The sequence below is a fragment of the Sciurus vulgaris genome, assembly GCF_902686455.1.
Source record: "Sciurus vulgaris genome assembly, chromosome: 8".
NCBI lineage: Eukaryota > Metazoa > Chordata > Mammalia > Rodentia > Sciuridae > Sciurus > Sciurus vulgaris.
Window position 1 is genome coordinate 11,998,238 of NC_136468.1, and position 14,686 is coordinate 12,012,923.

At 40.4% G+C, this 14,686-nt stretch overlaps 2 protein-coding genes across 2 annotated transcripts; both read right to left on the reverse strand.

Annotated features, from left to right (window-relative positions):
• Positions 1-337: 337 nt before the first annotated feature.
• On the reverse strand, positions 338-1,270 carry LOC306668054 (olfactory receptor 2A7-like; the record flags this gene model as incomplete). Its single annotated transcript, XM_079151089.1, has 1 exon — positions 338-1,270. The coding sequence occupies one exon, from the start codon at positions 1,268-1,270 to the stop codon at positions 338-340; it is 933 nt and encodes a 310-aa protein (XP_079007215.1).
• Positions 1,271-11,175: 9,905 nt separating this feature from the next.
• LOC306668935 (olfactory receptor 2A2-like) lies at positions 11,176-12,105 on the reverse strand (the record flags this gene model as incomplete). The annotated part of the gene is made up of 1 exon (XM_079152652.1): positions 11,176-12,105. The coding sequence occupies one exon, from the start codon at positions 12,103-12,105 to the stop codon at positions 11,176-11,178; it is 930 nt and encodes a 309-aa protein (XP_079008778.1).
• Positions 12,106-14,686: the final 2,581 nt, after the last annotated feature.

A 14,686-nucleotide genomic window follows, 5' to 3' on the forward strand; every position in this document is an offset into this window, starting at 1 on the left:
GATGTTTAATGTCCTCTGGAGGAAATGTGTTTTGAGGAAAACACTTTGGGAGACAGGGAGATGGACTATAGCTTGATAAAGGGTATGGTTCTGGAACCATTGTTTCCAAATCCCGGCCCTGGTAGAGACTAGTTGTACCAGGAATTGCTATTGATAATATCTGAAGACATGGATTTCTAGAATCCATTCCATGTCTACTGAATCAGTCAACCAATGTAAGTCAGTCTCATAGCCTGGTTTTTATTAAGTTCTAAGTTCATTTTCATGCTCTGAGTGGTTAGGAGCCTCTTGGAATGATAACTTCCTCAGTCATGTCAATCGTGATGCTGTAATCCTTTCACAAAGCTCTCCCTATCCCCAGCACCCTCTTCAAAGAATTCTTCACTTCTGAGTTTCTGAGACTGTAAATCAGGGGGTTGAGCATGGGATTGAAAAGACTGTGAAACAGTAGGAGATATTTCTTCTGCTCCTTTGGGTTTCCATAACCGGGCCCAACATATGTGATGATGGCTGTACCATAGAAGAGCCCCACCACACAGAGGTGGGAGGAGCAGGTGGAGAAGGCTTTTCTTTGACCCTCCCCTGACTGGATCCTCAGGATGGCACAGAGGATGCACACATATGATACCACAATTGAGGAGAATGGCCCCTCCAGCACAGACACTGCCCCAGCCAAGACCATGTTCTTATTGATGTGGGTATCTGCACAGGCAAGTTTGAGAACAGCCATGATTTCACAGAAAAAATGATCGATTTGGGGGGACATACAGAAGGGCAATGGTAGGAGTAACACTAGATGAATCAGGGACAGGAAAACTCCAATGGTCCAGGAAGTGACTGCCAGGGTGATGCAGACTCTCCAACTCATGATGGATGAATACCGAAGGGGTTGGCAGATGGCCACATACCGATCATAGGACATCGCTACCAGGAGGAGACATTCTGTAATAGCAAAAGTCAGAAAGAGAAAGGTCTGGGTCATGCAGCCCCCGAAGGAGATGGGCATGGCTGGGTGCAGGAGGTTCAGCAGCATCCAGGGCACCGTGTTGCAGGCATAGGCGACGTCCACCATGGCCAGGTGGGAGAGGAAGAAGTACATGGGGGTGTGCAGTCTGGGGTCCAGGCAGATGAGGCCCAGGATGGCCCCATTCCCCAGCAGGGCGAAGGTGTAGAAGAGGGAGAAGAGTCCAAAGAGGAGCACCTGCATCCTTGGGCCAAGTGGAAATCCCAGGAGGAGGAACTCTGTGATGGATGTCATATTGTTTCTCATGTCCCTGTGGCAGAGGAAACTGAGTTAATGATCAAAGAAGAAATTAAATACACATACCCTTTTGTGGGGTAGCAAAGTATCCAGAGGCAGCTTCTGTGCATTTTTATGTTTTTAAGTGAGTGTTTAAAGATTTTATTTGGTAACCCTAAAGAAAATTTTAACAGTAAATAATGCACGCATAAACAGAAGTTTTCATGTTAATATTTCTTAATGAAGGCTGAAATTTCAAGAATAAGCACATTATCCTATCAATCTAATAAGAGTTTTTTTTTTTTGATTCAGTGAGTTGCCCTATATACTTCAAATAAATTCTGCTTTCCTTGCACTATTCAGAATTATTCTGTTTTTCTTCCTTCCTTCCACCCTCCCTTCCTTCCTTCCTTCCTTCCTTCCTTCCTTCCTTCCTTCCTTCCTTCCTTCCTTCCTTTTTCTTTCTTTTTTTTCAGAAACATTGAGTCCTAGCTGATACACTTGCCAAAGTTTTAAAACTGCATTAAGTTTGATCTCAAGTTGGAAAGTCTCATGAAGAGCAGAGAATGCCAAGGTTAGATACAGCTCCAGGCAAATGCACCATTGACCACTGGCCTCCTGCTGGCATGTCCAGAGGCACTTTCCAGTCCTGCATCAGTTGTCACCTCCACAACAAAGACCTCATGAAACCTCTCATTGTTTAAGTATATTTCAGCATCAAGTCTTACTTTTGTTATTTAGTTTGTCGCAATTAATATTTAGGTGGGCATTTATGAGAATGACTGAAGGGCTTTATACTGTGTCTTGTTATCTAGATGTGAAATCAGGATCAGTAACACTGTTGTCTTTGAGCCCCGTGGTTAAATGCTCTAGAGTGTAGTTGTAGGCACTCTTTCTGCAGGTGATAGGAAATAGCTCAGCTTCTATGAGAAATATTGTCCGATGAAATAGCTTATTATTTTTTCCCTGAGAAATGATGAAGAAGGGGTGTCTAAATCCTCTGAAGTTGTCTATAGTTCCACAGTAAAATTGTAAATATAAACATGGTATTAACCTTCTTTCTCCAATTTTATTCTCATCTTTTATGTCAAATCAACTTGTCTGGGAGATAGCAGGAATGAGCAGTAATCCTCAATTTAATTGTCATATTATTATAAATCTAATACAGCAGAATGTCATAAAAATCAACCATTTACATTGGAAATCTCCTACTACCCTTTCAACAGTAAGTGACATGCTCAGACTGGTAGAAATAGAACATTATTTGGGAATTTATTAATTTCCTATTGTTTACATGATCTTGTTCTTAGGGTAGAGCTATTGATGAATTAAACTCTAAGCTCCTGTTCATTGCTCAGACTTCATGGCATTATAAGATTGTGTATAATAACCAAATAAGCATTTGTACACTTATTTATTTGCCTCACTTCTGTATATGTAACATTTTAAACTTAGCATTTTAAAAATAAAGTGCAGATCCATGTTACGTGTTAATATTAAACTTTTACCAGGAAATCATTTGTCCACATATATTTCTTCATCTTAAAACAACTATCAATCAGAAATAACCATTGATATATCAATTTTAATAATCTATTAATATGCCGACTAGAAGTATATTAATAACCCTTAATATATTTTACTCAAATTATTCAAAATCAATGAACAGAATTTGATCAGAAATATACTTTTGCATGATAGTAAAGTGAGACAGTAAAAGCAAATAGCCAACAAAAATGACATTAAATTATGTTTGACTAGAACTCACAAGGACAACTAGGAACTCCGGGTGTCCAAAGATGGTTGTGGCATCACCACTGTGATAAGCATTCATGCAGAAAAGGCAACTTTACTACAACATAGCTGGATTTCCTAAAGGTACTGGAAGCCTTGCTGTTTGCGTGTGAACTGCCCAGGAAGGATCTTGGCTCTTCAGGTTACCTTTTGGAAGGAAGGTTTGATGAATTGATCGTCTCCACGGAGCACCTTCCCAGTGGTCATGAGAGCTTTGAGTAGCGCTTGGGAAAATAGGTTCACTTGCACCATATGGTTCCTTAGAGACATGAAGAACCCAACCCCTGTTGAACTCCCAGCCCTTGGAGGATTGACTGTCTATTGCTGTCTCTGAGAAAGCCATGGAGGTAGCGAGATCTTTATATTTTAAGGCAAGAACAGGTAATAACATCAAGAATAAGAGAATATGTATATATAAAGCCATACGGCGGGACCGCATCACTATTACAGCTACGCAAATATATGAACATGATAGAGTTTCATGAAGTTTTATGTTCTTCAGGACCCAGACATTCCGGAGGTGCTCTGGAGATGGAAAGGTCCGTGCCTGGTTGTTGTGTAACCGTGAAATCAAATCTTGACATTAATTCCTGCAGCCACATTTCTTTTAGCATCGTCTGGTTTCCCAACTGTTCTGAAGCTGGTGGGAGAACAAACCAGAGTGCCAAGATCTTACTCATCAGAGTCTTGTAGATGGAAACTCAGACCCTTCACCCCTGAGCACGGTTGGAGACGTGTGGGCCATTGTGTCAGGGATTTGGAAGCCCTGAGGCCTGTTGACCTGCCTGGGGGACGAAGGGGGAGGCACAGGACGGAGAAAACTTTACTTTTTAACATTCTCCCTCTGTGATAGTATCTGATCCTGCCCTCAGGGAGGAGGAGCTCTGTGAAAGCAGAAGGCCAGCGCCTGTTCTCTCAACCCCTGTGGATGGGAATGAGTCTGTGGGTTTGACCCGGCTCAGCAGTGTGTCTTAACTTGCCACAGTGAGTGTAAGTTATCATCACTCTGTGTATGTGGAGGATAGCACCCCATTTCTTCAGGGTGTTGCCCACCATCCAGGGCCTTAGAGTTCACCATTTATATTAGGTCACAATTTCTGAGAAATACAGAACATGTTGGAACCTATGAATTACTTAGTCATTTGTCTATGGAACTTGATGTGATGTCATGCAAGAAAACTATCAGTAAATCAGATGCTCCGATAACCCTCCAATAGAGGTAATGGACAAAGTACTTCAGATAGAAAAGGGAAATCCACATGCTGAATATATATTTTTTGCAATCACAATGAATTATTGCCCTACACAGAGAATGTAAGAGGAATCTGACATCACTAGTATGACACCAATGGACTTATTGGTCTCCTTGGAGAAAGGTACCATATTGAGGACCCAGCAATGGTCTCTGCTACTGCAAGGTCAGAGATGCAGCAGAGTAGAGAGTCAGTGTCAAGCAGCCTTAGTAGGAGCAGCCTATGTTATTGGGCTCATTGCAAAGTATCTACCTCTGTTGCCATGGATACTGCATTTGTTGCTCACTGTGCAATTGCTGGGGTGGCCGAGAGCAAAGGCTAGCTGATATCTACTGACTGAGTTGTCCTAAACTTGATTGTTTAAATCTCTTCTGTAATAACGTGTCTGGTTGGCAATAGTGTGAGATGCAGAATCTTATCCATTGTGCTCCCTATCACATCTCTACCTCATACCTCCATTCCTCCAAAAGTGCAATTGCGCTCTCTCCTGGTCCAGGACCCACCAGTCAACCCATCTGACAATTTCCAAGATTTCGTGCATATTCTCACTTCAGGATAGTTTTCTCTCCCTAAATAGTAACTAGAGGGATTGAAAGGTTTGCCCTCAAGACCACCTTTAAGGTCAATATATAACACCAGTAAAGTTATGCTAATCATCCTTGCACCAGACCTGAGTTGTTTATTAAATTGCCAGCTGGTTGTAAGGAGCCCCCCAAAGACTATATGAGCTGCTAGAGACACCAGTGATATAGGTGACAAGGGAATCTGGGTCAATCGATTATTCATCTGACTTTTGTCTCCTTACTTGCTCTGCCCTAACACATTCTCCATCTTTTATAGGATGATTGGGTTCTGTGACCACTCAGTCTTATAACTTGGTGGGTCTGATAGCTATTCAGCTCAAGATGCACAATTTATGATTACCTGGTCCTACCACCAGTCTCTACTGAGTCTCAGTAGTAGGAGAGAAGTTGTGTTCAAAGGCGTATTTTTTCCTCCTGTGGTTGGAGAAGCCTTGATGCAGAATGACAGTGGTTTGTCCTATGAGTCATACTCCATGTGATCTCTCTACCAGTTTCCATACAGTCTGCTGGTCAAATGGTCCAAGTGCAACAACTGTACTATAGTCCCCGAATGAATTTTTACATGTTAATTCACCTGGGCAAGCACCACCATGATCAAGGTATTGAACATTTCTACCACAATAGAAAGTTCCCTTGTGTCCCCCTCTCCCTCCTTACTCCCTACTCACTGACAGAAATTACTTTCTTACCCTGTCAAATGCTGTTCTGATGTCTATGACAGCAGGTTGGTTGTTTTTTGCTTTTTTTTTTTTTCTCTGTTTTGAACCTCACATAAGTGAATTTATATGGGACATAAAATTTTGTGTCTGGTTTCCCTAATGCAAGAACATGTTTTTTGAGACTCATAAATACTATAACATGTATCAGTAGTTTGTCCTTTTTGTGATGTGCAATATTGAGTATGGATGTTTCTTAATTCAGTTATCCTACTGTTTGTGGACATTTGGGTTATTTCAGTTTTTAGGTTACTGTGACTAAAGCTTCATGCTTATTTTTTTACTCTTTTTAGAGTTGGTTATTTTATTGTTTGCATCATAAATTTTTGTTCTAATTAGTTATACATGACAGTAGAATGTATTTTGACATATCATACATACATGGAGTATAAATTCCCATTTTTGTGATTGAACACGATGTGGAGTTACACTGATCACGTATTCATACATGAACACAGGAAAGTTATGTTCAATTCATTCTACTGTCTTTCCCCTTCCCACGCCTCCCTTCCCATTATTCCCCTTTGTCTGATCCAGTGAACTTCTAGCTCCCTCCCCCACCCCACCCCCGCCATCTCCCCTGGCTTATTATGAAGTTAGCATCTGTGCATCAGAGAGAACATTTGGCTTTTGGTTTCTTAGGATTGGTTTATTTCACTTAGCATGATAGTCTCCAGTAAGACTGGAGATTCCTTTTTTTTTTTTAAATCACTATCCTTAGTTTGCATATTTTAAAAATTTGTTCTAGTTATACATGACAGTAGAATGTATTTATGCATCTTGATAAATCATACATAAATGGAGTGTAATTTTTCATTTTTCTGATTATCGTACATATCGTAGGATCACATTAGTCCTTGGTTTACCCAAATGACTTAAAATCAGCCTACTACAGTAACATAGCCACATCAATGTTTATAGCAGCTCAACTCACAATAGCTAGAAGGTGTCCTTCAACAGATGAATGAATAAAGAAAATGTGATATATATATATATATATATGGAATATTACTCAGCTTTAAAGAATAATGAAATTATGGCATTTGCTGGTAAGTTGGAGAATATCATACTAAACAAAATAAGCCTAAATCAAAAAACTAAAGGCAGAATGTTTTCTCTGATATGTGAATGCTGATTCACAATAAGGGAGAGGGGGCACTAGGGAAGAATAGAGTTATTTTTGATTAGGTAGAGGGGAGTGTAAAGAGGGGAAGGGGTTATGGGGGTAGGAAGGACAGTAGAGTGAAACAGACATCATCATTCTTACACATTTTTAGTAAGTAACATACCAAAGAATAGCACGGCTGGATCATAAGAAGTGTGTTTGTTTTTAGTTGATGTTGCAAACAGTTTTCCAACGTGGCTGTAAAATGTTAAACTCCCACCAGTACTTGGTATTGTTAATTGTATTATTTTAGCCATCATGGTATTTCTTTGGGATTTTATGTGTTTTGTTGATGACTAATTTTACTGAGTACATTATCATATGCTTATTAACCTTTCAACATTCTTCTGCATGAAGTTCCTAGTCCAGTCTTTTGCCCATTTTTTTGAGTGGCTGTTTTTTCTCCTACTGACTTGTATTAGTTGTTTCTAGAGTCTCGTGGTCGGTTTTCTGTTGGATGTATACACTAAGGACATTGCCTCCCGATTGTGTCGTGATTCTTTCTTTTGATGAACAGAAATGCTTAATTTTAATGATACTCGGCTTATTAATTTCTTCATTTATGATGAGTACGTTTAGCTTCTTGCTTAAAGAAAATCACCTACCCCAAAAATATGGAACGGCTCTCTCTGACTGTGCTGCCTGGGCCTGGGGTGGGATGTGCAGGCTCTGTGAAATGGTTCCTGCTACTCTCTTTACGCATCTTTTATCATTTCTGTCCTATGCCCAGTTACTGTGATCTCTCGTCTGATTTTCTTACCTCCTGTGAAGAAGATTTTGTGTGTGGATTGTCGATCAAATTGCTGTTTCTATGAGGGAACAAACACTGGAGGGTGCTATCCCAATATTTTGCTGATATCAATTCAACCTGGAAACCCACACTATTAAGTTTTCTTGTGCCTGGTCCATGGAATATATTTTCATTTATTTAAATCTTTAATTTATGTCAACAATAGTTTATAATTTTGGTATGCAAATCTTCTATTTCTTTTGTTAAATTTATTCCTAGGTATTTTACTTTCTCAGTTTTTTAAATCGGATTTTTAAAGTTCTTTAGGATCGTTTTTTGTTTGTAGATAAAAATCGAGGTGGGCTGGGGAGAGCTGAGTGATCAGGTGTTGGAGTGTCAGTTAAATCAAGAGGCACAGACAAAACAGTCAAGTCTTTAATCACTTCATGGTGCAGCATAAGCAAGAAGACCCAAAGAAGAAAGTGCCAGCTGCCCATTTCCGTTTTTCACCACTGAACGCTACCTGCTGGGGGTCAGCATGGAGGTGGGAAGTCAACTCACCGTGGGGCAAGCTGGGGCCAACCTGCAAATGTGACTGGACGTTTTAATGTATGATTTTCAAGGACCAACTTCAGCCACTGACGGGATGGACCAAGTAACCCCAGCCTGGTGACACATCGCAGTCTGGGACCAAGGTGGTGATTACCTGAAAGGGCACTTCTCATTTGTATTCCAGCATGACAGGCCCTCTGCTGCCTTTCTTCAATGGTGGGCCCTTCTTCCCGTTGTCGACACTCTGCTCTTTGTGTAGGGGCTTGCCAGGGAGAGCCTTCCATCCATTTCAATCTCTGAAAATACAAATAAACAGTAGGTGATGGGAGGTTATGTGAACCTGCTTTTAAAGTTAGGATTTTTACAACTTTGTGATTTTTACTGACCCATTCCTGAACGTAATGTATCTCTCTGTTTAAATTACATAAACTGATTTTGTATAAAAATTCTCCCTCACCTGAGGCTACGTGGCATGGAGCTTTCGGGGTGGCCCTGTTGTCACCTCTACACCATGCGTACTCTCTCCCTCTCTCTCTCTCTGAGGTGATGTGCTGACAGCTGCACCAGGGCCATGCTGGGGTATGGCCCCTGTATTGTGAAATCCAAGCCTGTGTCTGACGACCCGATGTCTCAGATAAACAAGACCAATTCCCTCAGGAAGTTCCTATGAAACAAGAACCGAACGGAATTCCTTGGATTGCATTAAAAACCCTGGGCCAGATGGTTCTGCCATGGGAGGCCATGTTGGGAGCCCTGTCAACCAGATTCCTTAAGGAATGTGTGCCCTGCCTTGGGCCAGGTGTTGCCTCTGTGGGCTGTTGTTTCCTCAGGCCAATTACCTGTTCTCCACATGACTCTTCATCACCTGACCCACTCGGACGTGATGGAGTAGACAGTTTCTGATTCAGCCCTGAAAAATACATCGAGTTGAGGGCTCTGGCTCCAGGTCACAATCCTGTGTGATCTCTCAGCTCGACCATGGGTCTCTCTGGTGGGCCTCGCCAAGGGAAAGCTGCCCTCCCCCCACCAGTGACTGTGTGCAGCCACTGCTTTCCAGTCTGTCCACCTGGGGAGAGGCCTCATGTACCTCTGCCTAGACCTTTTTAAGGGGAGGGTAGGACACGCCGAAGACACGTCTTCTCCACTCTGACTCAACACTCAGCATTTCCACCACTAGGGCTTCTTTCTGTCTCCTCCTCTCCTCCTCGTGGACCACCAGTTTGGGCCTTTTGTTTGGGGCTCCTTCAGTAATGAGATGACTCTGGACATCTGCATTGGTCTAGGTGACCTTCGCCCACATTTATTCCCACAGGCAGCTCCGTGGGAATTGATGGCATGGTGTGGACCTCAGTCTGGTTTAATCTCTTGCTTCTATTCCACGGTTGATGATTGCAGGCTGAGCGTTGCTTTCATTTTGGTCTGTTGCTTTTTTTAACTCCTCACATACCTGGAAAGTCAGCTGCCTCTAACTCAGCAAGAGTTCTCCACAGAAATACCACTAATTTTTGTGTACAGAACTTTTAGCTCCCAACCTTGCTAAATTAATTAAACTGATTTTAGCAGACACTATCACTTTCTTTATGCAGGATCATGTTGCCTAAAAAGAAAGTTTTTCTTATTCCTTTCTAAACTGGTTACCTTTTATTTATTTTTCTTGCTTCATTTCCTTGACTTGAGCTTCCAGAACAATGCTGAATAGAAGCAGCAAGACAGGACATCCTTTATCTTGTTCTTTTATCTTCTGGGGGAAGCATTCTGTCTTTCCCAAGAAATTATGGTTTTAGCTGTGGTTTTCTCATCTGCCCTTTATCAGATTAAAGACACAACCTTAGGTTTCTAGTTTGTGCGTGTGTGTGTGATTGTGTGTGTGTGTGTGTGTGTGTGTGTGTGTGTGTATTTATCCTGAAAAGGTATTAGAATTGTTTGATGTTTTGATTATGTGCGATGAGACAGCATGGTTTTTCTTTTATTTAATTAATGTGGTATTTTACATTGGTTGAGTTTTGAATGTTTAAACAACCCTGTCTTCCTACAATAAACCTTACTTGGTCATGGTGTTTGAATCTTTTCGTGTTTGCTGAATTTGGTTTCTGATGTTTGTTGAGGAGTGTCCAATCTATGTGCACAAGGATATCAGTCTGTGGTTTTCTTTACCTTCAGTGTCTTTGGTGTTAGTGATACTGACATCGTAGAATGGGTTGGGAAATGTTCCGTCTTATGTTTTGCAAGTGAAGAATCTGTATTAATCCTTCTTTTAAAATTCAGCATAATTAATTGCTATGGCAATATGGTCCACAACTTTATCTGGTAAGTTTCAAAATTACTAACTTAACCTTTTTACTTATTATGAATCTATTCAGATTGCCTATATAGTTTTGAGTGAGTTGGTAGATTGTGTCTTTCTAGGAATTTGTCCTTAGATCTATGTTTTTAGTTGTTGGCATACAGCTGTTCATAGCATTCTGTGACAATACATTTTGTATCTATAAGGCTGACAACAAGATTCCTTTGAAACTCTGATTTTAGTAATTGGAGTCTTTTTTTCTTTTTTTCTGCTGGGCAGTCTAGCAAAATTGTCAATTTTGTTGCTATTTTCAAAAAACCAAATTTACTTTCGTTTTTGTTTTAGGATTTTCAATTTCATTTATATTCATTCTAATTTACATCATTTTATTTTTTGGTTTGCTTTTGGTTTAGCCTATTTTCATTTCAAAATGATTAATTTATAATAAAATGTCTAGAAATTGATGCAAATATCAGGGAAAATAGTATTCCACTCTCCAAATAGGTGTGACCATCAACATTGGAATTTAATCCAGATACCAAGTTAATCTGCCTAAAGAGTTTTCAGTGGGAAGGGGTGGTGGATTGAGTAAATCATAATAATGTTTTCACTGTAATTTTATCCCATTTCCAGGCCTTCTAGAAAATCAAACTAAACCCTAAGCAAGTAGAAGAAAAAAAATAATTTAGATTAGAGTAGATATAAGTGAAATTGAAAATAGAAGCAAAATTTCAAATTCTGTTTAAACGATTACCATTTTTATGTCCAACTTCTATTTGGGAAAATTTCCCGAGTTTTTGCTTCAGCAAATGACACGTTTAAGAGGAAAGTCCTACACATCCAACACCCCATCCCCCTCACTGGGACCTCTTCTGCAAAGCTCTGTGGAAGGCACCCTTCACCTGTGAGTTCCTCAGGCTGTAGATAAGGGGATTCAGCACTGGGTTAAAGAGACTGTGAAAGAGCGACAGCATTTTCTCCTGCTCCTCTCGCGGATGGGAGTCTGGGATCATGTAAACCACCATCGCTATTCCGAAGAAGAGCCCGACCACACAGAGGTGGGAGGAGCAGGTGGAGAAGGCTTTCCTGCAGCCCTCCCCTGACTGGATCCTCAGGATGGCGAGCAGGATGTGTGTGTAGGAGACCAGCATTAAGCACAGAAGCCCCACTAAGACAAACACACAGGCCGCAAGGATGACCACTTGGTTGATCCACGGATCAGCACAGGCCAGCTTGAGGACAGACAGGATCTCACAGAACAGGTGGTTGACTTCTCGGGGCCTGCAGAAGGGCAGCCTCAGGAGGACAACTGCGTGCACCAGGGAGAGGACAAATCCACATGACCAGGAAGTGACCGCCAGGGCTGTGCACACTCTCCAGCTCATGATGACAGCATAATGTAGTGGGTGGCAGATGGCCACATACCAATCATAGGACATTGCCACCAATATCAAGCACTCAGTAGCAGCAAATGCCAAGTACAGGAATGTCTGCATTATGCACGGAACAAAGGAGATGGCACTTCCTTGGTGCATGAGGTTTGCCAGCATCTTAGGGACATTGTTAGAAGCGTAGGACATGTCAAGGACAGCCAGGTGTGAGAGGAAGAAATACATGGGGGTGTGCAGTCTGGGGTCCAGGCAAATGAGTCCCAAGATCATGCCATTGGCCAGCAGGCTGAAGATATACAACAGGGAGAAGCTCCAGAGGAGGAAGGCCTCCATCTCTGCTCTGAGCTGGAATCCCACCAAGATGAATTCTGTGACCCATGACTGGTTGCCTCCCATTCCTTAATGACCACCTGGGAGTGAAGTGTGACAAGAAGATCAGAGCTGGAGAATCAATGAAAATTAGATCAATCTATCTCAAAATGGACTCAGAGAAATGGACACTTGTTCCTGTTTGGCGGCTTCTCCATTTCCCAACAGCTGCTATCTTTCTGTTTTGAACACTTTATCATGAAAGAGATTTAAACCTATAGAAAAATATCAGGAATTATGCAAACGACTCCACATACTTTCACCTAGATTCAGTGTAATTTTTTTTCTTATTTTTTTTTTATCTTATACTCTTTCTGTCTATACATTTTTTGAACCATTTGAAATTAAGTCATAGATGATGTCCATTTACCCATAAATCTCTCATCTTTTCACTAAGAAAAAGGATATTCATTAAACTAGTCATACTATAATTGTAAAAGTCAGGAAAATCAGCATTGACATGTTTCTTTTTCTCTAATATTCAGTATTTTTCTTCCACCCCCATCTGTCTACGCCCAAGCCCAAGAAAGCACATTCCATTTGATATCACCTGTCTTTAGTCTTCTGGCATCTGCAGTATTTACCCAGTCTTTCCAGACACTGAAATTTTGAAGAGGGTGCAGCAGTTTTTGGTTGAAATGTTCCTCAAATTGGGAGTGTACAGATTATTCACTTTCAGCAACCAAATAAAGAGGAGACTCAGGGCAATATGAACAGGTACATGATATTAATTTTTCCCATTTTTGGACAAATCTAACTTGAATCACTTGGTGAAGATGATGCTCCCCAGGTATCTCCACTGAATAGTTATTATTTTTCCCTAATTAATTTCTGAGGCATCAATTAAAATTATTACATAAATATCTTGATCCTCATGAAGAAACTAGTCACTAGTTCCTTTACTGATTGTCATGCTTGACCTCATTATTACTAATAATGATTGAAAATGTTTGGCCTCATTACTTTTATATTTATTAGTTGACAATTTTGTACACAAATTAACCTATCCATGACTATCTACCTACCTACCTTTCTTCTATTTATTTATAGATTCTTAAAAATTTGTGCCTTAAGGATATACGTAAATGTTAGATTGTGTTTTATTCATATATGTACGTAGGAGAGTTTGATCAGATTCCTTCCACCATTCTTCCCCCTTTTCTATCCTCCTTCCCACCCTTTAATCCTCTTCCTCTACTCCACTGATCTCTTCTATTTTCATGGGATTCTCACCATCCCCTTCTTTTCCTTATTTTTGTCTAGCTTCTACATATCAGTGAAAACATTTGACCCTTGAATTTCTGGGTCTGTCTTATTTCACTTAGCACAGTGTTCTTCAATCCCATCCATTTACCTGAAAATGCCATAATTTATTTCTTCTTCTGTTGTGTGGAATATTACTCAGCCTTAAAGAGGACTGAAATTATGGCATTTGCTGGTGAATGGATGGAGCTGGAGAATATCATGCTAAGTGAAAAAAGTCAAACCCAAAGAACTGAAGACTGAATGTTTTCTCTGATAAGTGGTTGCTGATTCATAATGGGGAGAGGGGGAGGGAAGAATGAAGGAACTCTGGATTGTGCAGAGGGGAGGAGGTGTGGGAAGGATGGTGAAATGAGATGGACATTATAACCCTATATACATATATGATTATATTACCAGTGTGACTCTGCACCATGTACAGCCAGAGCAAGGAGAAATTGTGCTCCATTTGTGTACAATGTGTCAAAATACATTCTACTTTCATGTGTAACTAATTAAAACAAATTAAAAAAAATTTAGAAACTGCATTGTGTACATATACCAAATTTTTCTTATCCATTGGTCTATTGATGGGCACCTAGACTGTTAATGTAGACTGGCTATTGTGAATTGTGCTGCTATAAACACTGATGTAGCTCCATGGCCCTATCACATGCTGATTTTAGGCCTTTTTGGATAACAAGGAGTGGGACAGCTGGGTCATATGCAGGCTCCGTTCTAGTTTTCTGAGGACTCTCCATACTGCTTTCCAGACTAGTTGTACTAATTTGTAGTTCTATCAACAATGTACAAGTATGACTGTCTCCTCCACATCTTCCCCAACATTTATTATTATTTATATTCTCGATAATTGCTACTCTGGCTGGAGTTAGGTGAAATTTCAATGTAGTTCTGTTTTTCAATTTTCCTGATTGCTCGTGATGTTGAATATGTTAATATAGTTATTGGCCATTTGCATTTCTACTTTTGAGAAGTGTTTCTTTAGTTCTTTTGCCCATTTGTTAATTGGAAAATTAGTGGGAGTTTTTGGGGTGTTAAGTTTTTTATTGAACTTATTTTTATATATTCTGGATATTAACCTCTATCGGGGGAGCAGGTGGTAAAGATCTCCCATTCTGTAGGTTCTCTCTTCAGGTTCTTAATTAATTCCTTTGCTGAGCAGAAGCTTCTTAATTTGATGTTGTCCCACTTATTGATTCTTCATTTTATTTCCGGCACCTTAGGAGTCTTGTTAAAGAAGTCGATACTTGTGCCAGTATGTTGGAGTGTTGGATCTATATTTTCTTCTAGCAGTTGCAGATTTTCTGGTCTAATTCTTTCATCAACTTTGAGTTGACTTTTGTGC